The 25,755-nt window shown below is 48.5% G+C and overlaps 7 protein-coding genes across 7 annotated transcripts; 4 read left to right on the top strand and 3 right to left on the bottom strand.

Annotated features, from left to right (window-relative positions):
* Nucleotides 1-94: 94 nt before the first annotated feature.
* FSUBG_7668 (DNA polymerase zeta subunit) lies at nucleotides 95-5,222 on the top strand (the record flags this gene model as incomplete). Its single annotated transcript, XM_036685997.1, has 2 exons — nucleotides 95-329; nucleotides 379-5,222. 2 exons carry the CDS (start codon nucleotides 95-97, stop codon nucleotides 5,220-5,222), a joined length of 5,079 nt encoding a protein of 1,692 aa, XP_036536854.1.
* Nucleotides 5,223-9,170: 3,948 nt separating this feature from the next.
* Nucleotides 9,171-11,177, top strand: FSUBG_7669 (uncharacterized protein; the record flags this gene model as incomplete). Its single annotated transcript, XM_036685998.1, has 1 exon — nucleotides 9,171-11,177. One exon carries the CDS (start codon nucleotides 9,171-9,173, stop codon nucleotides 11,175-11,177), a length of 2,007 nt encoding a protein of 668 aa, XP_036536855.1.
* A 2,548-nt stretch (nucleotides 11,178-13,725) lies between these two features.
* FSUBG_7670 (autophagy protein) lies at nucleotides 13,726-14,872 on the bottom strand (the record flags this gene model as incomplete). The annotated part of the gene is made up of 3 exons (XM_036686000.1): nucleotides 13,726-13,779; nucleotides 13,835-14,300; nucleotides 14,349-14,872. 3 exons carry the CDS (start codon nucleotides 14,870-14,872, stop codon nucleotides 13,726-13,728), a joined length of 1,044 nt encoding a protein of 347 aa, XP_036536856.1.
* Nucleotides 14,873-15,521: 649 nt separating this feature from the next.
* Nucleotides 15,522-16,511, bottom strand: FSUBG_7671 (pre-mRNA splicing factor cwc24; the record flags this gene model as incomplete). The annotated part of the gene is made up of 1 exon (XM_036686001.1): nucleotides 15,522-16,511. One exon carries the CDS (start codon nucleotides 16,509-16,511, stop codon nucleotides 15,522-15,524), a length of 990 nt encoding a protein of 329 aa, XP_036536857.1.
* A 225-nt stretch (nucleotides 16,512-16,736) lies between these two features.
* On the top strand, nucleotides 16,737-18,317 carry FSUBG_7672 (Methyltransferase type 11; the record flags this gene model as incomplete). Its single annotated transcript, XM_036686002.1, has 1 exon — nucleotides 16,737-18,317. One exon carries the CDS (start codon nucleotides 16,737-16,739, stop codon nucleotides 18,315-18,317), a length of 1,581 nt encoding a protein of 526 aa, XP_036536858.1.
* A 1,459-nt stretch (nucleotides 18,318-19,776) lies between these two features.
* FSUBG_7673 (alpha-1 6-mannosyltransferase HOC1) lies at nucleotides 19,777-20,776 on the bottom strand (the record flags this gene model as incomplete). Its single annotated transcript, XM_036686003.1, has 2 exons — nucleotides 19,777-20,615; nucleotides 20,668-20,776. The coding sequence occupies 2 exons, from the start codon at nucleotides 20,774-20,776 to the stop codon at nucleotides 19,777-19,779; spliced, it is 948 nt and encodes a 315-aa protein (XP_036536859.1).
* A 1,142-nt stretch (nucleotides 20,777-21,918) lies between these two features.
* Nucleotides 21,919-22,371, top strand: FSUBG_7674 (uncharacterized protein; the record flags this gene model as incomplete). Its single annotated transcript, XM_036686004.1, has 1 exon — nucleotides 21,919-22,371. The coding sequence occupies one exon, from the start codon at nucleotides 21,919-21,921 to the stop codon at nucleotides 22,369-22,371; it is 453 nt and encodes a 150-aa protein (XP_036536860.1).
* Between the last annotated feature and the right edge of the window lie 3,384 nt (nucleotides 22,372-25,755).

A 25,755-nucleotide genomic window follows, 5' to 3' on the forward strand; every position in this document is an offset into this window, starting at 1 on the left:
TGAGCTTATTGAGAACACTTTTTTGAGCAACGCTTGGCTCTTTCGTTCTTAATAAACTGCCTTAAGCCCCTGATGGATCCAAACTCCAGAGAATATGGACTTGTTCCGGGTCAGACTAAATTGTATCGATCACTATCAAGCGACACCTTCGCGATATGACCCCCAGCTTCGCAACGACATCCGTCCCTCTCAGATATCCAAGGGACCCAGAGTCCCTGTTGTTCGCGTGTTTGGATCTACTGAAACGGGACAAAAAGTATGCGCTCATATCCACGGCGCATTCCCGTACTTGTACGTGGAATATGAAGGTGGCTTAAGTCCTGATGAAGGTTCGTCGTCTATACTCCAGTAAATATCTATCCATACTAAACATTCTAGTCGGTGCTTATATATATCGATTTCATTTGTCCATAGATCATGCGTTAGCAGTCAGCTATCGACGAGATCAGAAAGGTGACAGTGCGAGGTTCGTGGCAAGGATTACTCTTGTCAAGGGTGTCCCCTTCTATGGCTTTCACGTGGGATATCGCTTCTTCCTGAAGATTTATATGTTCAATCCCATTGTCATGACAAGACTGGCGGATCTTCTTCAGCAAGGCGTGATTATGAAGAACAAGTTTCAGCCATACGAAGCACACCTTCAGTACCTTCTTCAGTTTATGACAGACTTCAACTTATACGGCTGCGATTACCTTGATGCATCTGTTACTAGGTTTCGATCTCCAGTCCCAGAATATGAACAGGGGTCGAATTCATCGCACAAATGGCATAGTCGATCAATCTCTCTGAATCACATTACCGACGAAACCACGCTCCCTCGAAGTAGCCACTGCTCAATAGAAGTGGATATATGCGTACAGGACATTATCAACCGGCACAAGGTCAAGGAAAGGCCTCTTCATCATGACTTTACGGAAAGAACCAATCCCCTCCCCGGAGACATGAAGCTGGTCTACAGCATGGCTGGACTGTGGAAAGATGAGACGAAGAGACGCAAACGAAAGATGCAAGATCCGACCGAGGGCAGCAGTCCATTCCCACCAGAAGTTCTTGTGTCGATGTCAGCCAACGCTCGTGACTCCCAGCCTCAAGGCTGGCTTCATGAGGAAGAATTCAGGACTGAGATCCGAAATCTCATCTCTGAAGAGAAACTGAGTGGCGACTCGGAAGAGCTTACTTTTGAGAAGTTTGCAAAGCCGCATCCATACGAAGAGCATGTTAATACTACTTTGGAGTCAGTCGAAGACCTCTTCCCATCGAAACTTGCACCAGCTTTAGGGTTGCCCTTAGGTGTGGAGATGGAACAAGATCTGCGAAGCAGTATTGTCGTCGATGAAGGTAAAGTGCGTCAGGCTGGGGAGGCACACAATGACTTCTATCCTGAGGACTCCGATGAAGATGCTATTGCGGCGCTCGTAGCAATAGAGAAGGCTGCCGCAAAGGTTTCCCGCGGGCCAGCAGAACTACCAGAAGAGGATCTTGAGCTGGCAGCGGCTCTCAACATCAGTCCCGACAAATTTGATAAAAAGACATTTTGGAGGTCGGCCCTTGGGGTCTGTCAATGTGGCCTGGTGACTGGCGAGCTTCCTGACCTCCCAGTAAGCCAAGAGCTGCTTGATTATGCAGAGAACGAAGGTTTTATCGGGCGGACAGAGAAAGCACCGACTCTCACCTCGTCCAACATGGCCCAGCTGAAGCGACCCCTGGACAACCTTCCATCATCTCAGTCGCCGAACAAAAGGACCAGGCTCAATCAATTGTCGATGATAGATGAAGATGAAATGGACTTGGTTCCCGTTCCTTCAACAGGTACCAACAAAGTTCTCGCCTCCTCCTTTAGAGGGGCTTCCATTCTCAAAGGTCTTTCATCGCTTAACAAAAACACCGATTCTGTGTTGAAAGGTGCTCCCGGCTCCAACCAAAAGCTAAATTTTCCTACCGTCAAAGATCAGAATGACCCGAACACCAAGCTTCGTCTCAGTCAGATGAGCCAGAAGTCTGCTTCTCAGCAGACCGATGATGGTCGTCACAATAAGCACGTTTCGTTTGATCCCAGCAGTTTCCTCCCTGCTGAAGCAGAGTTGTCTCAAATGACTTTGTCATCTTCCATGAAATCATCTGGAGGACGAGACGATGAAAGTCATGAATCGAAAATCCAGAGAGCCATGAGCCGATTCGCCAGCCCACAAGTACACTTGGTTTCTTCTCTACCCCCTTCTGCAGCTGCTGTGGCTTCCTCTTTGAAAGAATACGGGCTTCCTGATGTGATCTATCAAGATGCTTATTACAGCAGGGAAAAGGATGTTCCTGGGCGGATGCGAGAATATGCTGGGAAGGAGTTTCGACTGGAGGGTAACACACTGCCTTTTCTGCCTGAATTTGACCCAACAGGGACAGCTCCAGCCAGCTACGGGCTCAAATTTGAGACCTTTGACAAGACTGCTGTAGAACTCAGGTATGAGCGACAGAGGAAGACGTGCTCGTTGAGGAGCTGGGAGCTTACAAGTCCCCCGCCCACATATCAAGAAGTCGAGGAGTGGTGGGCAGAAAAACAACGTAGAGCAAATCCAACGGAAGGGTCCATAATACCATCTACTCCCAGGCAATATCAATCTCAGATCGATGGACCCACGCCAAAGAACAAGCACGGATTCAAGTACACCCCAGGCAAGAAATCAACCAGCGTCCAGCATGAGGTACAATACATGAGCACCATGAGCTTAGAGGTTCACGTAAATACCAGAGGGAAGCTCGTGCCGAATCCTGAGGAAGACGAAGTCCAGTGCGTGTTCTGGGCGATCAAGTCTGATGGAACTGCTTCCGGCAGTCAAGATTCAGCTGGTGTCCAAACAGGTATCCTGCTATTGTCAAATGACGCCGAATTTACTCAGCGCATTCAGCGACAGACAAATGCCGAGGTCATTGAAGAAAATTCGGAACTGGATATTATGGTTCGAATGGTCGAAATCGTAAGAAACCATGATCCTGACATTCTTACCGGTTACGAAGTGCATGGCAGTTCCTGGGGTTACTTGATCGAGAGAGCACGACTGAAGTATGACTACAACCTTTGTGATGAGTTTTCTCGCATGAAGACCGAGTCACACGGCAGGTTTGGCAAAGAGAACGACCGTTGGGGTTTCAATACCACATCCACTATTCGGGTTACTGGTCGACATATGGTGAACGTCTGGAGGGCAATGCGAGGAGAACTCAACCTTCTTCAATACACCATGGAGAACGTAGTCTGGCACCTACTTCATCGGAGGATACCCCATTACTCTTGGCAGTCGTTGACCAATTGGTACAAGGGCGGCAAGCATAGAGAGCTTAACAGGATGTTGAGATACTACCAGAATCGCACAAAGATCGATCTTGAGATTCTGGACGCCAATGAACTGATATCGAGAACCAGCGAGCAGGCACGACTTTTAGGTGTGGACTTCTTCTCAGTCTTCTCGCGGGGATCGCAGTTCAAGGTAGAGTCAATCATGTTCAGGATTGCCAAACCAGAGAATTTCCTACTTGTTTCACCAAATCGCAAGCAAGTCGGTGGTCAGAATGCTCTAGAGTGTCTACCACTTGTCATGGAGCCACAAAGCGCTTTCTATAATAGTCCTCTCCTGGTTCTTGACTTTCAGAGTCTATACCCGAGTGTCATGATCGCTTACAACTACTGCTATTCAACCTTCTTGGGACGAGTCACCGACTGGAGGGGTATGAACAAGATGGGGTTTACTGAGTATAAGCGGCAGAAAGGTCTTCTTGCCCTTCTGGAGGACTACATCAACATTGCCCCAAATGGTATGATGTATGCAAAGACGGAAATCCGCAAGTCACTTCTAGCCAAGATGCTGACTGAGATTCTGGAAACTCGAGTCATGGTAAAAAGTGGCATGAAGCAAGACAAGGATGATAAAACGCTGCAACAGCTTCTAAACAACAGACAGCTTGCTCTCAAACTGCTCGCCAACGTCACTTATGGTTACACTTCAGCTTCATTCTCCGGCCGTATGCCATGCTCCGAGATTGCGGACAGCATTGTGCAAACCGGCAGAGAAACTCTTGAACGAGCGATTGCTTATATCCACTCTGTTGAGAAATGGGGCGCTGAAGTCGTCTATGGCGACACTGACAGTCTGTTTATCTATCTGAAGGGCCGAACAAAAGATGAGGCTTTCGATATTGGTAATGAGATTTCCAAGGCAATTACCGAAATGAACCCTCGACCCATCAAACTCAAATTTGAAAAAGTATATCATCCCTGCGTTCTCCTCGCCAAGAAACGTTATGTCGGTTACAAATACGAGAGCAAAGATCAGGTGAAGCCCGAGTTCGATGCCAAGGGAATCGAGACTGTCCGTCGTGACGGTACACCAGCGGAGCAAAAGATCGAAGAAAAGGCCCTTCGTCTACTGTTCGAAACTGCAGATCTCACTCAGGTCAAGGATTACTTCCAAAAGCAATGTCAGAAGATCATGCGCAACAATGTTTCGGTGCAAGATTTTTGCTTTGCCAAAGAGGTGCGCCTAGGTACATACTCGGACAAAGGTACAGCACCTGCAGGAGCTCTCATCAGTACCAAGCGTATGCTTCAGGATGCTCGCGCAGAACCGCAGTATGGTGAGAGAGTTCCGTACGTTGTTATCACTGGTGCCCCAGGAGCGCGACTCATTGACCGATGCGTTGCGCCTGAGGAACTTCTGAGTAACCCCCACTGGCAGCTCGATGCCGAATACTATATCTCGAAGAATTTGATTCCTCCTCTGGAGCGTATCTTTAACCTTGTGGGTGCAAACGTACGCCAGTGGTATGACGAGATGCCCAAGGTGCAGCGTATTTACCACGCAACTACACTCGGTAAGAAGAAGACGACTCTCGAATCCTACATGAAATCCACAAATTGTCTCGTGTGCGGTCTCAAGTTCTCTCAGGAAGACAATGCTCTTTGTCCATCCTGCCGCAAGAACGTTCCCTCATCTCTTCTTACGCTCCAGACACGCCTCACAACCGAGGAACGTCGTCTTCAGGAAGTACTCTCGCTCTGCCGCAGCTGTTCTGGCGTCGGACCTATTGAGGACGTTCAGTGTGATAGCAAGGATTGTCCTGTGTTTTGGACACGCATGAGGCAGGCGAGCAAGACGAAGGGACAACGCACTACAAGTCAACCTGTGATACAGTCGTTGGTGGACAGTGTGGAGAAACTGTCATTGGAGTGGTGAGAATGGAGGATTTGTAAGTGATTATGTGTTAACTATGAGGTGGTATTGTGGTTTTGTACATGCATTGCGAGGCGTTTGGATGATAGGGTTGAGTTGGATGATGCATCAAGATCATGGGTATGGCGGTAACTACCCTGCAGGTCCAATTATTTTTACTTTTATACACGATATTGACAACAATTTATCTTGAAACCGCGTTCTCTTGGGTCAAACCGTGACTAGAACCTGCCCCTTGGTGCAGTACTGTGGTTGGTGCAATGATTGGAGAGACTTAGCAAATGTTGCGAGTTGTAGAAAGCCCACGTACGTCTATTTAAAGTCTCATTAAATAAACGATTACAGTTCAATATTTAGAATTATATAGCTGTAGGTACAATTTGTATTCTATATAACGTGAGTGCCACCTCTGCTTTGCTCAAGTATCGGAGCATTTCGACCGTAGATATTGGAATCAGTTCAACATGTTATATATTGGATATCGCGGTCCTGGAGCCGCGATTCCGGCGGAGCGGTTTACCGTATCGCGGCCCCACTCGTGATTCGTCCGAACCTGGAGGGGCCGATTGAAGAATTTTGGTCAGTCCCATTCTTAGACAATAACAACGGGCGCTTCTTGTCTCAAAACAGTTTATTCATAGATACGAAGATGCCAAAACTGACTCGATGGAAGTGAATCATGCAGATACGATAATAACATGTCCCTATATCGTCATGTAGCCCCTTGTTGAGATCTAACCCGGGCCCTCCGGAACTATTAGCTGCTGCTGGTTAGGAAGCTACCTTAGGGAAGCCAAGTTTGAAGGGCTTCGAGAGAGACCCCTGTCAACAGTAAGGGACCGAATAGTTCACGATAGCGGCCGCTGATCATCTTGCTGTGTTATCTGTAGCGTCTACTTCGTAGCGCGAATGGTATGCATCAGAGCCTCTCCCTCTCTAGCCTCTAACCTCTCCAGCCAAGGTGAAGGAATCACATGTCTAGAACAGTCACGGATAGAGCTCCCCAACATTAATCTGTGCACTAATCCACAAATAGATCTCAGGTACAGGTACAGGTCAGACAATCACTGACATGTGAAGCAGACCGAGATCGAGAGCAAAGCTTAACGATCTAGATCAGGGACCAACTTGGCCAGCTCAACCTTGCTTTGGATGGGTTGGTTTACGCGGCGCCTCCACATTCCCGAAGCCCAAAGACAGCCAGCCACATGGCATCGCTGACTCTGATACATAAAACCACCGGAGCAAAATGTGAAAAAAGGAGACGGGGAGGGGCTGGCCTGGATGAGACGAGACTAGGGCTTGGCTGGGCCGGGCTGCAATGCGTTGCCAGCAAACCTCACCTCTCACCTATCTCCTTTGTATGACTCCTCGAGATAGATTGCGTGGTGTGAGGTGTGCCTGTACTGTATGATGCGTTGTACAATGTACAGTATCCGTAAGCTCGGCTCCAATGTGGAGAAAGGAACAAGACAAGTCATTTTTGGGGTCGCGTACGGTGTTTCTGGTTAGCATTGACCCAAACATGAGTTAGTTGTCAGTGCCTAATCAAACGCATACATACCTGTTGAGATAGAGAAAAAGGGCAAGGAAAAGGAAACATGGATTTGCCACAAGGTACAACGTCTAGACCTTAGCAGCTGAGAGCTATTGATTTGAGTTGAAGAGGCGTGAGTGTGCCTGAGTGAGGGCTGCTAAGATGGCAAAGATTGACCCCAAGACCCAATCAAAGCTTCTAGATAGTAGATACCAGCCAGCTCCAAGCTAGAACGTTGAAGGGGGCCAAGGGGCCGAACCGCAGTGGAGGTTGCCCTTGCAGTGGAAGACTGGATGCGTTCCGTGTGGTCTGGTGTCTGATGACCGCCAATCATGCAGATCAAGTGGCCAATATCGATGATGATCTGAGGCCAGGATGCGACCTTGACAAGCTTGACAATTCGACAACTGACAGCCAGGCACAGCTTTGAGGGATGCCAAATATGTCTTGAGGAATTCCATAAGGCTCCAGGTTGTATCAAGCAAATTGCGATGAGGACAAAGATTGTCGCCGATGGTTGACCAACCTCATCTTGCTCCGAAAGGCGCATAAGTGGAATCTTTCGAAATTCTATAGGTTCCAACCACAAGGTATCGATATTATGGATGTCAAACATCCCTCCTCCATAGGTACGAAACAGCTATTTGGCTGTAACACTGCCGAAGGATCAATTCATCGGCCTAACCAACCCTGTACAAAGGGTCTTCTGAACTCTGTCCGCCTGCATAGAATCAGCAGCCAACCCCATGCTGTGAATCCCCTGCCCCTGCCTGTCTCGCACCTCAGCCAAGAGGAGCGTTGAGCAAGAATCTCCGAGGGATGGCCGCAGAGGCACCGCTGAAGTCTGCTAGAAACAAGAAAGTGTATCAGAGTCTTGCATTACTGAGATAGTTTAGTGACTCCATCCATGATACAAAATTGATGTAGATTCCTTGATAACGTTAACAAGTGTTTGTTGATCGTATCGTCCGCGTCCGCGTCCCCGTTGTTGGTCTTCCCGCCGGTCCGGTCTCTGCCGCAACGCCCCGTCCCTTGGTAACAACAGAAGCAAATTCAAATACTAACAGGCGATCTTCGTCGGCTGAGACAGTGGAATGCTTGTATAATCATATCAGCAGCAATACACTAGTAATAGCCGCAATATCGCCACAAGCTGCAATCTAATCGACGGAACGCAACTAATAAGTCGCCTACCGCCGAATCATGGCTTGCTTGTTCTGTGTAAGACCGAAATATGACTGCAAGACACGGTCCATTTGGGGAAATGCACTCCCGTCTCGGTAGGTCACCGATTCCATTTCCAGCCATTCCAGCTCACGGAGGAGGGAAGGACAGCATTCAGCATCCGATCCAATTCAGCCAAATTGGATATCCAGTACAGGGGGCCACACCAGGTGCTTCAGAAGTTCAATGCGCTGCACTACAGGGGCCCGACGCCGTAAGGCGAGCTGCCAGGCGCCGCCACGACCCATTCCTAGGGGAGACAAGAAAATCTGAGACCTCTGTCCTGAGTGACAAAAATAAGCAATTGAAACTCTGCCAAGCTTAGACTAAGCTTGCCTAAATCTTTTATCCCCCAGAGTAGAAGTCCTAAGCTTTTTTGCTCTCTGAGACCATTGGGCCGAATGGTGGCCTGCTACCACATCTAGCACGCCCACTAGACAGCAACTTATTACCGGCAAGGCGACCCTCCCCACACCTTCCCTGGTCTTTTCGCGGCACGCGCACCTCCTTCCCCCCTCCCCGGGCAGCAAGAACGGATACTTGGGGGGTGGCAGGTACCGACCCGAACTTGGCTTTGGCGCAGGAACGAATCATCAATGTCACCGTCTTTTCTCTAATTTGCTCTTACCTCGTTTTGACTCATTTTCATATCCCATATGAACTTGCCGTCTCTCCACCTCCAAAATTTATTGCTCCTCTCTCCGAATTCTATCTTATGTCAATTTCGATATTATCTAACAACACCCTTTGTTTGCGCTACCTCAGCTTATCATCGCACAGCGCAAACAATACCCGCTACAACCTCCTTCAAGATAAAGGGTCCTGTGCCTTGCGCTTGGCGGGTCCCATTTGCGTCATACCTACCTAGATCTCGAACTCGCCCAACATCCCTTGGATTAGGTCTCGGATTTGGTCTCACCTTCCCTCTCGAGCCAGTTAAAAGGAAAGAGACAATCACAACATAAACCGATTCCTCTTACTTCGCCTTTTTCTAACCTTGAATTTCATTTCATCTCGACGACTTTAACGACCAGGAACGACTTGCATCAGCACCAAGTTTGAGGAAATCGACTAGAACAACTTCAAACGCCCTATGCCTTCCTAACGAAAAAGCGATCCCACACACACTTCCTCCGATTTATTCCACGCTCCGCAGTGACAGACAGACCTTCTACGCGCCTTCCATGATCATGGCTGCGAGGTTCACGCCCGAGGCTTTTCTGCCATCGGGCGCCTACGACTCTGATGTTGTTCTTTCCCTGAATAACCATCTCCCTTATCGCAATACGTCCAGTATTCCGTCTCCGCCCAACTCGTATCCTCGAGCTGGAACCCTTCGTCATCAATATCCACAACACTATCTAAACCCATGTCAACCGCAAAACCAAGATTATAGCCAGAGTCAATTTCAACGCGGCCGAATACCCCCCGCGAGCACCCTGCCACTTCAGCACAAAGGTTCATCTCCTCTATCACTGGAGTCTTTAAGGGCAGCTCAATCTGTTCCCCCAAGTTATCGACCATTTCCTCAGCAGGCTGAATCTTTCGACACTTTCGACGCTCGCCCCGCGACTGTATCTCCCACGCACGGAGGCCCGCCTCCAGTTCCAGAATTCCGCTTTCCGGCATCATCTACAGCTCCTCTGCCAAACGTTTCTTCGTCTTCCGGACTCGTTGGTGCATCCCTCTCAAGATCTGTTTCAGCAGACGCAGTGGCTGCCTCTCAATCATCAGTGCACGTGGTTCAACGCCTCGTGCAGCAGAACCAATTGATCCGTGAAGCCTGGGAAGCAGAGCGGAATCATCTCGAAGCCAATCGGCGACGAGCTGAAGAGGTCTATCAAGAAGAGCGGATCATCATGGATGAGGTCCGGGATAGCTGGGAGGCCGAGAAGGAGGGCATGGCCCGAGAAATCGAAGAACTCAAAGAACGCGTCCATCGACTTGAAGGAGAGAACAGTGCACTCAAGGCTGTCACAGCGCAGAGTATTCAGGTTACGGGCGTGGTATCGCCTCTCGCGAGTCAGCGTGGCGGAAGCGGTGAGGGCTCCATGGACAGTTCCTACTTCCAAGCTCCACCAGGACGACTCGCGTCAAGGGGACAAAATCCCACCATTCCAACTGGTCTGTCCATGTCCGATGCGTCATCTCTTCCACCTAGTCTTGATGGAGCATCTCGTCGACCTCACTATCTCCAGTCAAGCAGCGCTCACGTATCTCCCACAACACAGCCCGAATCATCTCCCTTTATCCCCCTTGACCCCAGGATGCAGACACAGAACCCAGTGGCTAAGGACTTCTTATCGTCCCCTACAGAGGACGTAGCCACTCCTGTTCCAGTCATTGATGTTCAAGAAATCGACCCTAAGTTGGAAGGTATTCCACTCAAGGCCACTGCGGTCCAGAAGCCCACATTCGCCGCCGGTGCATCTCCTCCCGAACACCCAGCAAGCCCCGTCGCATCCCCTCCTGGTCCCGCTGCTCGAAGTCCAGAGCAGTCTCGACGCCCCACGAATGCCCGGGCCTCTTCCAAGGAATACACATTGCAAGCTCTCTCTGCTGTCGAGTCTCGACGCCTAACAATGCATGCCGGCCATACACCTAATCATTCCCTGTCATTGTTCCCTAAAGTCAATCCGACAGACCCAGGTTCCGTTATTGGCGAAGGCGCCACGCCTACCGTGGAGACTGTCATCAGTCTGGATGCAGCTGTGATCGCGGAAGAGGAGAAGAATAACAGCCTATCGGTACCTGTGCAATCTGATAGGCGCGATTCCAAGGTGTCCTTTATATCTGTCGCAGGAGAGCTTGACCCAAACGCACCAGATGTCATGATGGAACCTAGTGGCGGCGACAAAGCTCTCAAGGGACCACTGATGTTAAGAAACATGCCGGCCAAAGATGAGCTCTTTTTTGAAAAACTGCACGAAGCACTGGAGCCTATAAGCCAGGGGCAAAATGCGCTCCCGGCCGTGATGCAAGGTCATGGGCTGGGATCTATGGCTGGCCCATCTGGCTCCAACGCCCCCACGCATATGTCTAAACAGGCCGGCCCAGTCGGCGGGGATGGACCTGCTGACGCCCAGCGAGATGCCGATGATAGTGACGGCGAAGGTAGTGGCAAGGCTATCGAAATTGACGTTCCTTTAAAGTTGAAGAGTACGTCCAACTTTGGTGCCCCTTTTGGTGCCATGTAGGACGGCATCCAAGGAGCCACAAGCTATCGAGCCTGCAGCTCGAGCTTGTGCAACCAGGTTCCACCATCTTCGCCGGAGGATTTGGAGCGTTCTCAAGCATCCGCTTGACGTCTTACTCCTGATGATGAAATGTTTTAGCGTTGAACGCCTACTGAGCGGTCTTGAACGCACGTCACGATTTACACGTCTGTCGAATTTGCGAACTGTCTTTTCACCTCGGGTTGAGTTTTCAATCAGGTTCAACGGCAAGCGAGCGTACATGCGGTTTTTTGGGACAAAGGATAAAAAAAAGATGCACACTTATAGAACAGGAGTATAGGGGGCTGGTTATTGTACCTTTTGCGTTTTGTCTATTGGGAATCGCCGCAGATTCTACAACATTATTGTCGCAATAGCGGTAAACAGTGACGCGATCATGAGCATATGATAGGAGGGCAGGCTCACTTGGAATTGTTTTGTGCGAGTTGGAACATTGGTGGAGGTCTGCGTTTGAATACCCTGAATGATAGGAAGTTCGTGTCGGAATCGGATGAAGGGCTTGGGCGAAAATGGGAAAATGGGAGTTGTCTGGAGCAAGGCTTCATCTCCCGGGTCTCGTGGAACAACATGAAGATCTGGGCTGCAGCAAAGGGAGTTGAGGATACATTCATCAGTAGATATCAAGAGAATCGCCTGTGGGCAACAAGGAATTCTTTTTTCATCGGTTCGGTATCTCTGTTGTGACTTGTTTTTCGCGATCTTCTTGGGCAGGCCCTTCTGTTCAAAGGCTCGACCAATATTCCTTATCTTCTGAGTCATGACATACTGGGTGACAAGTTGTATATCATTAGAACGTTAAAAATGTGACAGTCATCAGGCTGACACGTTCAAGTAGGTTGGCACGCAAGCTGCTTGATATGCCGCAAGAGGCTGAAGGAGAAACTTGACACGCAATCGGTGTACAAGCTGACCTCTATCCTCAATGACAAGAATACATATTGATTTAGTTTAATTTAGGATAATTTGCCATAAATTTTGGGGGGGCTTAGATTAGGTACTTTTTTAACACCTTATACATAGTTCAACGTTTTAAGAGGGACCGCCCCACGTACTGACAGATATAAACATTATGTGTAAATAATAACATGCTGATTTGTGTTAAGCTATTGTTGTACAAAGTGTAGATTTGTCACACCGAGCATTCCAGCTTTAATCGAAAGAGCCTTGCTTTCTTCAAATGAAGGTGGCGGTCGGCTTGCCCGTAGCCACATTGTTCAATGTCAGAATGTACCTGCCTAGGTACCTAGCGTAGATTCCTTTCCTTCTTCGACCCTACAACCACATTTCCATCATCAGCAGTAAGATCATCTTTCAGATTCTATCACTCTTTTATCGAGACAAACTCCCAGACACCAGTAAAGACACGCTTCCCTCCGCTGGTTCACCAACGGAGACCTTGTTACGACTTTTACTTCCTCTACCGCGTCTTTTCTTTTCCCTGTTTCGCAAGAGGCAACCCCGACTTCGATCACCACCTCCCAAAGACTCTCGAGATGGTGGCCGACTCCCCTCTGAGGACCAAATATCGCGACACGCATACTACAGGCGTATAGCCAAAGATGTCAATGGTAAGTCCCTTCTATTATTACTATACATAATAGCTTACAATTAGCAGCCAATTTGCCCTGGTACAGGAGGATGCTGAGCTAGAATTCATTCCACGCCCTAGGTTCATTTTCTGGCATTATGGTAAGTTCCTCAATCAGAATTATTAAGACTTCATTCTCTAATTAGAACTTATTTATTCTAGTCAGGCTACTACCTCGTAAAAGCGCAGCTCATCACTCACGCTTTGGACTTCTGGCATATGATCATCGGGTAAAACTTGTTCTCGTATGGAAAGACACGACTACTAGGAAGAAAAATGAAAGCGGGTGGACAGTTTTACTACATTAGGCCGCGAGGAGCAAGAAGGTGTTAGAATAATCTCAGCAAAAGGTATCCTAAACTTGTCCTAAACTTATGTCAAGTTACCTAAGTCTTTTTGTCACTTCGGATGGAGGTCTCGTGTTCTCTTTCCTCATCTAGAAGGTGTCAGAAGATACCAATCCTACCTAATCTAAGCTTTACTACAGCTTATAGCAATTTATACCAAATTATATTAAATTAAATCATATCTTTTTATCATTTAGGATAGGCCCTAAGCTTATACAACGACTGCATGTCAAGTTTCTCTTTCAGCCCCTTGTGGGATATCAACCTAGCCCGGCGAGGGGGTTCTGTAGTCAATCACATAACATCAATCGACGATAGCATCCTTATATCATCGCTATCCAACTTGTCTTTTGTGGAAATTTTAAGCCTCTAAGGCAGGCACATAAACCCGTGGCTTCCTTGTATTCATGCTGGAAGTGAAAGAATCTGCATTGTCTGAATACAATAGCTACCATAGAAGATCTAAACAATCGAACACCGCCAACGCCTATTCTCCTGATATAGTGATTCCCAGTCCATACTTTCATAACTATCTCTTGCCCACAAGTCTAATCTCAGTAATTGATTCGCCCGATCAGACACCCATGGTGAAATCGTGCTCGATACCAGGTGTCACACTGGCCATGAACTAGAAAAAATGTTAGGAAACGGAGAATAATAATACGTAGGATGGAGAGACCTACCTTGAGGAATACAACTAGGTACTGATCCACACGGATAGCAACCTCTTGATCATCGATCTCGGTCTCCTGGACCTCCTCCCACTCATCCTTGTCCGCTGCCTCCTGAGCGCCCTTGACATCCAATTTTCCAATCTCGTCCACCAGACCCTCCATACCAGACGGCGTTTGGCTGTTGCCGGCACGGAGCTTCTCGCGACGCAGACGAAGAGCCGCATCGGCACGATCGAGTAGTGTCTTCATGACTGAGGCGTGCTTGCAGGGATGCACAGAGGCCATCTTGATGTTGTTGGCGAAGAAGGGGAAGTCCTCAAGTGTCACTGTCTTGTCCTTGTAGTCGCCGACAATGTCCTCTGTCATGTCGTTAGGGGGGAGCGGCTGACCGCTGGCAAGATAGCCTGAGAGATACAGACGGGGTGTTCGGTAGTAGGGGGAGTACATGATGTAAAGAGTATATGTACGGTGAGCGCTGCTAGTTGTTAGTGGATCGTCCTTGAATGTAAAATTGGTAACATACCCGTTCTTGGAATCGGCGCCAGAATCGCGAATAATAGCCTCATCGTCGTCTTCATCCTCCATGTCAGGGATTTCATCATCATCATCGACGACCTCTCGGTCACCGACATTTCCGGAGTCATCCACCGTCCTCACCTCCTTGACCTTCAGTGGCTGGGAACTAGCCAGACCACCAGTCCTCAGCCAACCATCCTCATCGTCGCCAGTGGCGCCCTTGAAGTCTTCGCCGTCGTTCACGAGAGCTTCCTCGTGGCCCGCGTCGCCTGCAAAGTCATCGTTTAGGCGTCGATGGCAGGGAACGTTGCGTGTGACGAGGAACTGTTTTCCGGGAGGAAGATGGCTCACTCGCTGCTCGGGAGAGTCGGCATCGCCCCAAGACCAGGTCGGGAACTTGTACACAAGGTAGTCGCCCGCAGCGAGGAACTCTTCTGGTGTGATTTGACCGGTCTGGCGGAAGGTTGACTTGTGAGAAACGGGTGTATAACGATCCCGTAGGGTGTTGACTGTGGAGTAGATGTAATTCATGATGGCTTCGTCTCGTCTCGTCTCGTCTCGCCCGTTCGATAGATATGATGTCTGTTGATGTTCAGGGAGTCGGAAAGATAAGCTTGTCGTGGGGTGGACTCGGGCGCAAATATGCGGGGTTGAGATTCTGTATAAGCTGGGTGGTGGAGGGATACAGAGCCAAGTTCAAAAGAATAAAAAAGGCTTTAAAATAATTTGTCGTTTCTCCGTCACGTCTGCCTGAAAAGAGAGGGGGGATGACTGATGAAGAAAGACAAATAAATATGTTACCGTGCCTGAGTAATAGGCTTCACTGGTGAGGCGATCACATGGAGGTGTACGCATATGCCTGGACCCCTCATTGGCTGTGACGTGGGGAACAGTCACTCAGAGTTGGGGGAGCTTGACTGAAGCGGGTACGGAGCTGAGCTTATCTTATCAGCATGCACGTCATCTTCCAGGAGTTTTGCTCACGTGTATACCATGAGCCTCTCATGGGCAGATGAGAGTCAGTCTGGTGCTTGGATCACAAGGACAAGAGAAAGCAAAATTACCATGTTCAGTGAGTTTATATAAAGTGATCAAGTGCTCTATTCGGGATATCGTGGTAACTTTTCTTCTTCAGAATGTTTTGTTTAGAAATACATGTCTACAAGCTCAAGCCCAATGCTCATTGCTCCTCCTGAGCCTCTTCCTCTTCCTTTTTCTTCCGCTCTTCACGCTCTTTCTTTTTCTCCAGTAGCTTCTTCAGCTTCTTCGCTGAGTTGAACACGCCGTTCGTGCCAGCTCCGCATGCAGCGCATGTCGGGTCTTTTCTGTATCTCTTAAGAGCACATGGCTCACAAAAGTAGTGTCCGCACCTTGTCTGAATAGGTTCTCTATATGATCCCTCGCAAATAATACATGCAAAAGGGATCTTTTCCAGCATAGCAATGTCATCGGCGTCGTCTGCGTTCTCAACCTTCTTGTCGCGGTTGGCGCTCGCAACGACGGTGCCGCCTAGGTTCTTCTTCCCTTTAGTAACTTCTTCCCACTCTCTATCAAGTTGCCAACCTTGCTTCACATCCTCACGTATATGGGCGAATATGCAACTTTCCGAGAATCCACAAAATCCAGTCTTCTTGTAATCTTTGCAAACGTCTGGCTTGAAGTCCATGACCGTGATGGTACGGACATTTGAGGAGGCCTTGACGGGACCCTTCGCTCTATTGGGCGCATCGGGGTTCTTTTGGATGAAGATGGCCTGATTTGCGAGTCCTTTGTATGTTCCATCTGGCTGCGAGTCCTTTGTGGCAGTTCTTGTTGAGCCCAGGAGGTTCTTTGCTGATAGCGCATCCTGAGAGTCTTCGTCGTACCAGTTGCTATGTTTTGTCGCGTCATTGGTACTTGTGATGGGTACATTGCGGTCTGCTGTATAAACTGTCGCTTGAAGATCCGTCTTCCCCGCCGCCAGGTCTTTTGAGGATGCTGTAACGGTGACAGTCTTCTTGCGCCGCTTAACGCGCTGTCCCGACTCGTCTTCTGACGATGAGTAGTCGCTGTCGTCGCTGTCGGCGGGAGGTGGCGTCGCCGGTCGTTTTCGCAGGTTTGCTTTGCCCTTTGCGCCTCGCTTCTTGAATACCGGGGCAGACGCTTGTGGTTCTGTTGTTGAATCGGCCATCTTGTGGCTCTTGGTGGTCGATTTCGAAGTGACGGGGTGGATTTTAAATGCGACCTTTACAGATTGGAAATCAAAGTTTCTTAACTTTCAGTACCTCACCATTTGACAGGGATAGTGTGGGGTGGCGTCCAGAAAGGTTAGCCTGTCTTACATCATGTCGCCTGGTCAACTTAGCCTACCTTGGCATTCTTATTTGACATGCTCCATCACACTAAGCATTTCCAAATGTCCAACACCACACCCAAGTTCAATGCACATGTTGTTTCCATGAACGACTTGCATCACTTCCGCAATGTTGTAGATTGGCTCGATGCCATCGTTCCCAACCCCGAGCTCACCAAGCCAAACAATCGACTACCCCAACCTCGTGTCGTCGCGACCAAGAGAAGGCATCCGATGACGACACCTCCACCATCGAATTCTAGCAGCCACAACCAACGTGCAAGCTCCCCGACCAAACGACAACGACTCGATTATACAAATGAATATGGTAGTGAGACTGGCGATGTCTCTGAAGGCGTCTGGGTAGAAGAGATGGAAATGGGCGACGAAACACCTCGGTCAAACATCAATCAAGCGCGACCGCATCTACCGCCTATTCCGTTCCGAGGCTTCGACGCACCCAGCATTACACCATTACGATCCAATTCGATGGCCTCGGGAAGCTCATGCCAGTCACCATCTGTCACGGGCTCGGAAAAGTCGAGCGCCAGAGGTCGACGCAAGAGGAGCCCTGTCAAGTCTGCGAATGGTCTTTGGGTACTCGATTTGCCTGTTATCTCGGTCCGCATGGGCGACAACCCTGCTGAATTCCTGCCAACCGACGTTAAGGATCTATTTACAAGTATAGACGACATCGTTGAAGATCACATCAGAGTCTTTCCATCAGAGATTCGCGAGGACGTGGAAGCAATTATTCCTCGGGCGAAAAAGAAGAATGATTGGTTTCGCCCTACACAAGTAGCTTCCCAGCAGTCGGCAACTGAAGATGAGATGTCCTTTCCCAGGTCTCGCAAACCAAAGTCAGCCCTCGAGGTCGCATTGCATGAGCTGGACTTCTTGCGCGATGTTGTCAACACAGCACAAGACTGCAAGGACTATACCCGAGCGGAGGTTTCATGGAATATCCAGGTCCATCAGCCACTACTGCAACATGCGCTTGCTGCATATGCAACCGTACAAGTTGAGCCGTCCCTTACAGCAAGAATCCTGTCTCCCTTCTCCGCTGCAACGAGTGGACGCGGCGGTGGGAACGTTATTGAGAATAAGATGATCGATTTCTGCCTCACCCTGTGGCTCAACGATGGGAAGCCCCATCGACTGCTTGACGAGAGGAATGCAAAGGCTGCTCCAGCTGATTTAAAACTCATATCGGCTATTGCGGATAAAGTATGGTCCCAGCCTTCCGACGCCCAGTCTGTCAACCAAACCGGCTATCCTCCATTGCAGTTCGCGCCCATCGCTTGCAACATCGAAACCAAAACATCGAGTGTCCAGCAAGACGGCGAACTGCAGCTCTCTGTCTGGACGGCGGCTTGGTATCAACGCATGAATATGCTCGTGCCTGCACGCATTGCCCAACACGGCATTATCACGTTGCCACTACTATATATCATAGGGCACGACTGGAAGTTGTCTTTTGCATGTTGGCGTGGGAACAGAATCGAGATTATGGGACCGCTTGCACTCGGAGATACGACGACGTTATTGGGCACGTACACTATTGTTGCTGTACTGAGGAAGATTGGTGACTGGATCACGACGGTATATCGGGATTGGATTGAGAAGATGTTTCTACAAGAGTGACGATAATGATGGCAATAATAGTAGTGATGATAATGATGTAATTATGATGCTTGTTAAAGGAATTATACTTGGAGCATGTGACTTGCACAATTGGGCCTGCTGGCGTATATTGGGGTGTTGAACCGTACAAGGACGCTATGAACAGCATCTGATCCAGTGCCGATAAGCTGGCCAACGACCTTAGTTGAGAGGAGCGGCTGGTCTTGGGATTGGCAGAGAAGGAGCTGGCTCATATTGTCGAGGGTCAGGCCAACCTAGATAAGTGCGAGGATTCAGTAAAAGCCAAAGCATACAAGAAGTAAGATAAATGAGTACAAATCCCGAAGTGCTAGTGTCATACTCCGTAGACCAAAACTACTAGTAATCCATGTACAATTCCCGGACATAGAATTCATTCAGAATAGAAATGCATAGCCAAATATCAAAGTCCATATCACTCGTGTTGTACGAAATATAGGGCCTAATCCTTCGTTATCTCAATAACGGGGGCCTTCGTTTTTGGGGTGATTTGGTTCAACAACTCGATTATCAGGGGTACCCATTAATAAAGCCCTCCTCGCATCTTCATACAACAGCAATTATTAATGCCATCTCTCGGAATAAAGCATATTCTATCTTTCCTCGACAAACCCTTATCAAGTATGAATTTTATTCACTCCGGCCTTTGGATACTGATTTTGCTCAGTTTGAGATCTAGAGGGATAGCTTACAATATGGTCAGTTCCAATTTGGATTGAACCGGCTCGGGCAGAATGAGTTCGGGCAGAACCATCTCCAAATTACTGCACCAAAGTGGTACTTCTTATAAATCCGAACAAAGGAGGTATCATCTTCTGCTTTACACCACTGCTATATCACGTCTTTAGGATGGTGCGATTCAGTGGGCGAACGAGTTCGATGTTGGGCCTGGCTTGAGTTGTATAAAATAGAGTCGGCTCTCGGCGTATACAATAACTATGAGGGTTTAAAGAGCCGAGCTCTGTCTTAGAAGCAAGAGCCATGTCCTGATGAGCCAGTTGTAGATTGACTTGGTGACGATTTGTTGTCTAGACCTCATATTTGCCGCGACAGGCAATAACAAATGTACCTAGATAGAGGGATCTAGCAATGGTAATGTGACTGCGCATAGCGTTGGTGTCAGAGTCGGGAGCCAGTCAAACTTGAATAACGACATTTGGCAATTGTGAAGTATTTCCTTTTGACTTTAGTATGATGCCTCCATCAGACCTTGATTATCTCATTTTCTTTCAATCGCACTCTTTTGGCGGGAAAGAAATCTACCCGCGCTGAGACTAGATCCATTCTGGGGCCAGCTTCACACGAGAATATGTCTATCAATTCGGCGGTTCTTTGTATATATAAATCTCCCTTGTCGGCTTCCCTTGGACATTTCGAATTACCATAACTTCAGGGACGCCTCCCAGGATATCACAAACGCCATATATATCACCTCTAGTCATCATCCAGGATGCCCATCTCGCCATGATCCGATGAATAAATGCTCAACAAGGATAATCGGATCTCCTTTATCATGAGTGTGTTCTTGGGGCAACCACCCAAAGCTATCCTTTGGAAGGACAAGCACATCGCCAATCAATCGAGGTTCTTCAAGTCTATCTAGCTCATTCCCGATATGTTCCACACCCGTGGACTCCTTGAAATAGTCCATGAGAACTTTTGTGAAAGCAAAAGGTCCGGTAGTGGACATGACATCTTCAAAAGAAACTGCCTCCCCGGGCTGTTTGGTCCCCAGAAGTTTCTTGAGATCCTCTGCCACTTGGTTCACAAGTGTCTTGATGGCAGGATGATTTGGCTTGGCCAACACCGAATATTGGCATAGCTGCACAGAGTATGGGGAGCCAGGCCAGATGGGCTGTTTGTGATGGTCATTCTCTATCCCAACGACCAGATTCACTGAGCCTTGAAACTGTTTCGGGATCCATTTCGATACTGGCTGATGGGGATATACGTCGATATCAGCCCATACACCACCCTCGTACAGCAGTATCAGGTACCTCAAGAAATCTGCTTTGAGGATTGGGTCCTGTAGGTTTGTGAAGACGTCTGATATGTTGGCATCAAATCGATCGCGAACATAAGCGTCGTTGTTGGCATCAGTAATGCGTTCATACCGCCAATCAGGATTGACTACACGCCATTGGTGTGGAAATCCAACCGTTCTATCAGTCGGATCTTCCGAGTCATCTTTCCAGCTTTGCCATATCTTATGTGGAAAAGGCTCCTGTTGCAGAGTGACAGGAGCCGTAGGCAATGGATTCTCTTCAGGCAAGCTACTTGCTATCGTGTGTATTAGCAAGCAATCCAAGCTCAGGGTTTGCGAACAACTAACGTCTTATCCTGCCACTATATGCATAGTTGACAATCAAAAAGATGACTATCACGACGGCTATTGAGGCAGTGTAGACATACTTTCGGGGCGCAAAAGCCGGTGACAACATCGTGGCCAGACCGACTATAATGAGTTGAAGGGAATTGAAGCGACAGAATGCGATCAGCTTCGGGCAGAATTACAATAAGATAATTTCAGCCCTGTCGCATTAACCGCGGCGACTGACGGACCCCTGAATCGGTGTGGGGCCGAGTCTCCGGCCGTGTCGGGATGCAGCTTCTTACAGCCAATTATCGATCCTCTCTTACCGCCCGGTATAGGAAACCATTTAACCACAACAGTCTTCAACCAACACACCAGTAAGAGTTCACGATATGGTCTCATGTGGAATCTACAACCAACGCAGCTTCAGCCCTCGTTAGAGATGTCCCCAAAACCAAGCGATGGCCGGGACAATCCCTTGGGACGATAACTGCTGGCTCGGCCAGCGAGCGTCTATTTCTGTATAGCACATGGTTCTTGGACCAACGGCTTCGTGCAGCTTCTCATACATGCCCTGGTACTGCCAAGGTTGGTACAACCAACAGTTCCAAAGACGAATTGTTGCATGAGTCTAATCTCTAGTCTGTTGGGTCGCTCTTCAGCTTCCTCCCCGTCTTTTCTACTCAGCTTTCCCTCGAAACTCTGTGCTTCTTTTCCCTTCGTGGTACGCACACTTCTCTGTGCTGTTGTGCAGGTCAACTATCGAGATGAAGACGTTCATCCTTTCTCTCCTATTTCTTTCCTTCTCGCAATTGTGTTTCGCCGCCAACAAGTGTTACTATCCCAACGGCCTCGAAGCCGAAGACCATCCTTGTGATCCCAATGCAAAGGAGAGCGTCTGTTGTTCTGGAGGCCTAGGGACAGTATGCCTGTCGAACAAATTATGTATAGGGGGCAATGGAAATACCGTGCGAGGTTCATGTACGGATAAGAATTGGAATTCGCCTGAGTGTGCAATGTTCTGCCTGGGTTGGTGACGATCATACAAAATATATCGCACATTCATACTTACTCTTCCTAGGTGCTGACACAGGAGGGACTGACCTGATCTCGTGCTCTAACGTTACAAACAGTGACACATCTTATTGCTGTGACCACAACACCAACTGTTGCAACAGCGGCGTCGGCAGATTCAATGTACTCCCATCTGACCCCGAAGTTTGGGCGACATGGAACCGAAAGGCGACTCGATATGACGTTGTTGGTACAATGTTTAGTGGGCAGTCTACGACCGAAACCGCATCGGCAACAACGGACGTCACGTCTTCTACGGCATCAGCTTCTTCTTCTTCTTCTTCCACCACGACAAGCGACACAACTATACCGTCCAGTTCTGTGTCGGATACCCCGGAGCCATCCGAAGCACCCGCAGGGCTTTCCACCGGTGCAAAGGCCGGAATTGGGGCTGGTGTTGGTGTCGGAGCTATCATGGCTGTGGCTGTTGCATATCTCTTTTGGAAGATGCGCAGAAACGAAAAGGCTGCCAAACAGGGCGAGCAGCAACCACCTTCGAATAACAACACGATGACGGATGCTTGGCAACAATCTCAGTATGTGTATACTTCGAAAGGCTATCAGTATCAACCTCCACATCCGCAAGAGCTATCTGGGACTCCGTTGCAGAGCTCCAATGGGCCTGCTGAGTTGCCAGCACATAACTGACGCTGATGTGTTTTGTTTGTCTCATGTCCAGGGTGATGGGAGTTCCGGCTGGCGTCGTTTATATAGCATTAGATTACGCTTGAAGCATTAAATAGGTGGCATAATATCATTAGAGTTGACATTGACGATATCTCTGGCTGAGCATGTCGAGATTGATGATCTACCTTGTGCTTTGCAGGGTGTGTGAAGAGGAAGTGAATTTCAGGGTACCTAATTCAACTTCAACCTAGGGAATATTGCATGATCGTCTATCAACAAAAAACTACACCCTATAGGTAGGGTATTTGCACAGACCTAGAGTTTATGGCACTTGGACCCTGATTTTCGGACGAAGTCATGGACAGCCTCAGTGAGTGCAAATACCTACCTAACCACCCATGGGAAACCCTGTGACCAAGAGACAGTTTTTACTCCGAGTTATTGTACGACTTGTAATCCTTCTGAGAGCCTAAATGGGTTGTGTGATTCTCTGTGCTGATAGGGAGGGGTCGACGACCATGTCGAAGTTGCTACCCTGTATCCATGAATATGAAGCTCAGAAACCTAAGGTCACTCCTTGAATTGAAGATTGAAGAGAATTGAGGCAAACAAATTGGAGTTCTCTAAGCATTGTGACCCATCGCTGTTTGGCTACTAGATACATAGGTAGTCACCAATACGAGAATAACTGCCGTAGTGTTTGTTGTTGCTTCGTTTGACGCGACAGATGCTACCTCAATACATTGTCACAGAAACATAAATGACACGTAGAGAACTCTCTCTCCATTGTCCAACGATGACCTCTCTTGCAGCGGAAACCCCTTTCCCCCGCAGGATACATGAACCGAGGTATAATTCACCAGCAGAGGCCATCGTCAAAGCAGTGCATGGAAGCGATATTGAGATGTGAGGCTTAGTTCTGACGTGTCTGTAGAGGAGTTGCCCACAGAGCTGCAATTGGCCAAGACGCCAAACGATAGCTCAAGACCAATGCATGTCGTAGACTCGTATTAGCCAAACGGAGCTGAGAATTGCATAGACAGAATGATCCAATGCAGGCAAAAGAAAACCTTCTTTTAGTTTTTGCTCACTATTTTATTTTTGGACACGGTCTGGATCGATCGCGGGCAGCTCCAACTCCAGATCTGATCAAGCATCACATCACATCGCATCACATCTCATCTGTTGGGGAAAGCAGCCGACAGAGCAGAGGCTAGAGAGGGCAAAAGTGAAAGTTTGCAAGGCCAATTAGTTACTCAATCGTCTCCGCTAACTAACAAGGTTTGGCAGCTAAGCGTAATTGGCCGAGGAGAGACCCTGGTCAAGGACAACCTTGGCAGAGAAATGAGATGAATGAGGGTGTTTATGCGGACCGTTGGAGTGAATCTGGGCGCTTATTGGATTTTCGGTTTTTGTGCGCATCTTGTTGATGATGCGATGACGGCATGTGATACCAGATAATCAATTCCTGGTGGTGGTTGGTGATGGTGTCGTGTTGTTGACTTTTCAGAAGTCACCCAAAGTCAATATCACGAATCGCGCCATGTTGTTTGTTTGTTTTCAACCATTCTAGGCTACTCTCCTCGAGCTTCACAACCGCTACTGCATGCACATGCAGGCTAATCATGCCCTACCCATCACTATCGTTTGCATAAACCCCGCAGCTTTGCTCCAGATGACACCTCGAGAGTAGCAATGCATCTCGAGCTCATTGCTACAGAGATATGTTGAGTAAACAAGGAAAATGCCTACAATTGACTTCCAACAACGGATGATCACTCAAGATTTTGGCTCGTGCTGATGAGTTGGCAGTTCTGCTAGCGGCATTGAATTCTTCGATGGACGGGCTGGAAGCTCAGTCTTCACTCTTTGGCGTGAGGCGTTTGCCTAACGGCGACTAAAAAAAGTGTGGCAGCTCTTTTACGATGATGAAAAGCCTTGATGAACGCCTCAAGTCGATGCTACTGGCCTATCATGGCTGGTGTTGAAGTTTCTAAGCCGCATGCAGAGTGCAAATGTTTATATCGATATCGAAACGTATAGTACATTGGCTGGTTGTAGATGAAGATAATCTTTTCATTCGTCCACTCACGCTTGACAGCAAAAGAATTAAAGCTGGGATGAGCATAGCGGGTAGCCTACAGTAGCATTGTAAATCAATCCCGCTCGTTACGTAGCCAATAAGCATATCCTTGTCTGACCCCTTCTCGAAGCTGGAACACAGACCTGTCGAGGGTCCTTGCTATGGAATTTCAGGCGCAGAATTGGGTACGATACTTTACGCAACCAAGCTGATAAGATGGAAGCAAAGCAACATCGGTGATCGAGGCAAACAATGCGTTGAGTAAACATGATCGGAACAAAACAAACAACGACTGAGTAGCTCAGCCTGACTAGCAGATCGAGCTATGTATCATCCAGAGACAAGTGAGCTTTTAGCTACTACTCTAGGTACTTTAGCTATCAATAATGCGGTGTCTTTCACGGCCGTCCCACTCTCCACGTTCCACTAGACTCCACGTTCATCCCAGTCATTGATACTCCAAACAGAGGAGCCCGCTGCCCAAGAGTCAAGACTTGAGAGGAGAGGAATCTGTAGTGCAGTCAGCAGGTCATGTCCCTTGTCCATGTACATCTCGGTAGCCAGCAGTGCAGCTCGACGCAGGTACTAGCAACGCAGGGGCAAAACAGCGGAAATCATCAGGTACCGTGCAGGACCGCTAAAGCAACCAGGGCTTGTATACCACAAGTCATCCAATCCATTGCTGGTACTCCATACCTAGACAGCTAGGAATAGCAACATTCGGGCATTTTACAGAGGAATTCACTCTAGATAGCCCAGGCTGCTTAGATTCCCATGAACGCACAGCCTGCAAACTGGAGCCTGTTCCTTGTTTAAACCCCGTCATTGAGTGAAGTTAGTTGGTAGACAGACCCGAAAAAAAGAAGAAAGAGCAGGAATCAGAGTGCTCAGCTTCACTTCACTTCTCGCTTCACCCTGGACCTGGCCTGAGCTAGCAGCTGTTCCCCCGTCGATACTCCATTCTCCTTGCCTGACCGTATCCTCAAATACTTTTTCACAAAAGTAACGCCAATCCCTCTTCTCTTTTTTCCGTCTACGACCTCTCTCTCTCTTTTTCTTTCTCCTCATACTCGTAATACTAACCCAACAGCAAAACCAATCGATACCGACGGGCGATAGGCGATAGCCCCGAAGGAAACGGAGCGGAAACAAAGGGAAAACAGACGGCGCGTTTACTTGACCTCAGTCTTGGATGCCCTCTACCAATCACTCGGCATCGTCGTCCCCCTTTCGATACTGTCCTGCCTTTTAGGTCACCGTCACGGGGCCATCCATTCATTATTCTTTTTCTAAAGGGCAATCGACTTCGGCGCGACTCTTTT

The sequence above is a fragment of the Fusarium subglutinans genome (assembly GCF_013396075.1).
Source record: "Fusarium subglutinans strain NRRL 66333 chromosome Unknown NRRL66333_c0000099, whole genome shotgun sequence".
In the NCBI taxonomy this organism is placed as follows: Eukaryota; Fungi; Ascomycota; class Sordariomycetes; order Hypocreales; family Nectriaceae; genus Fusarium; species Fusarium subglutinans.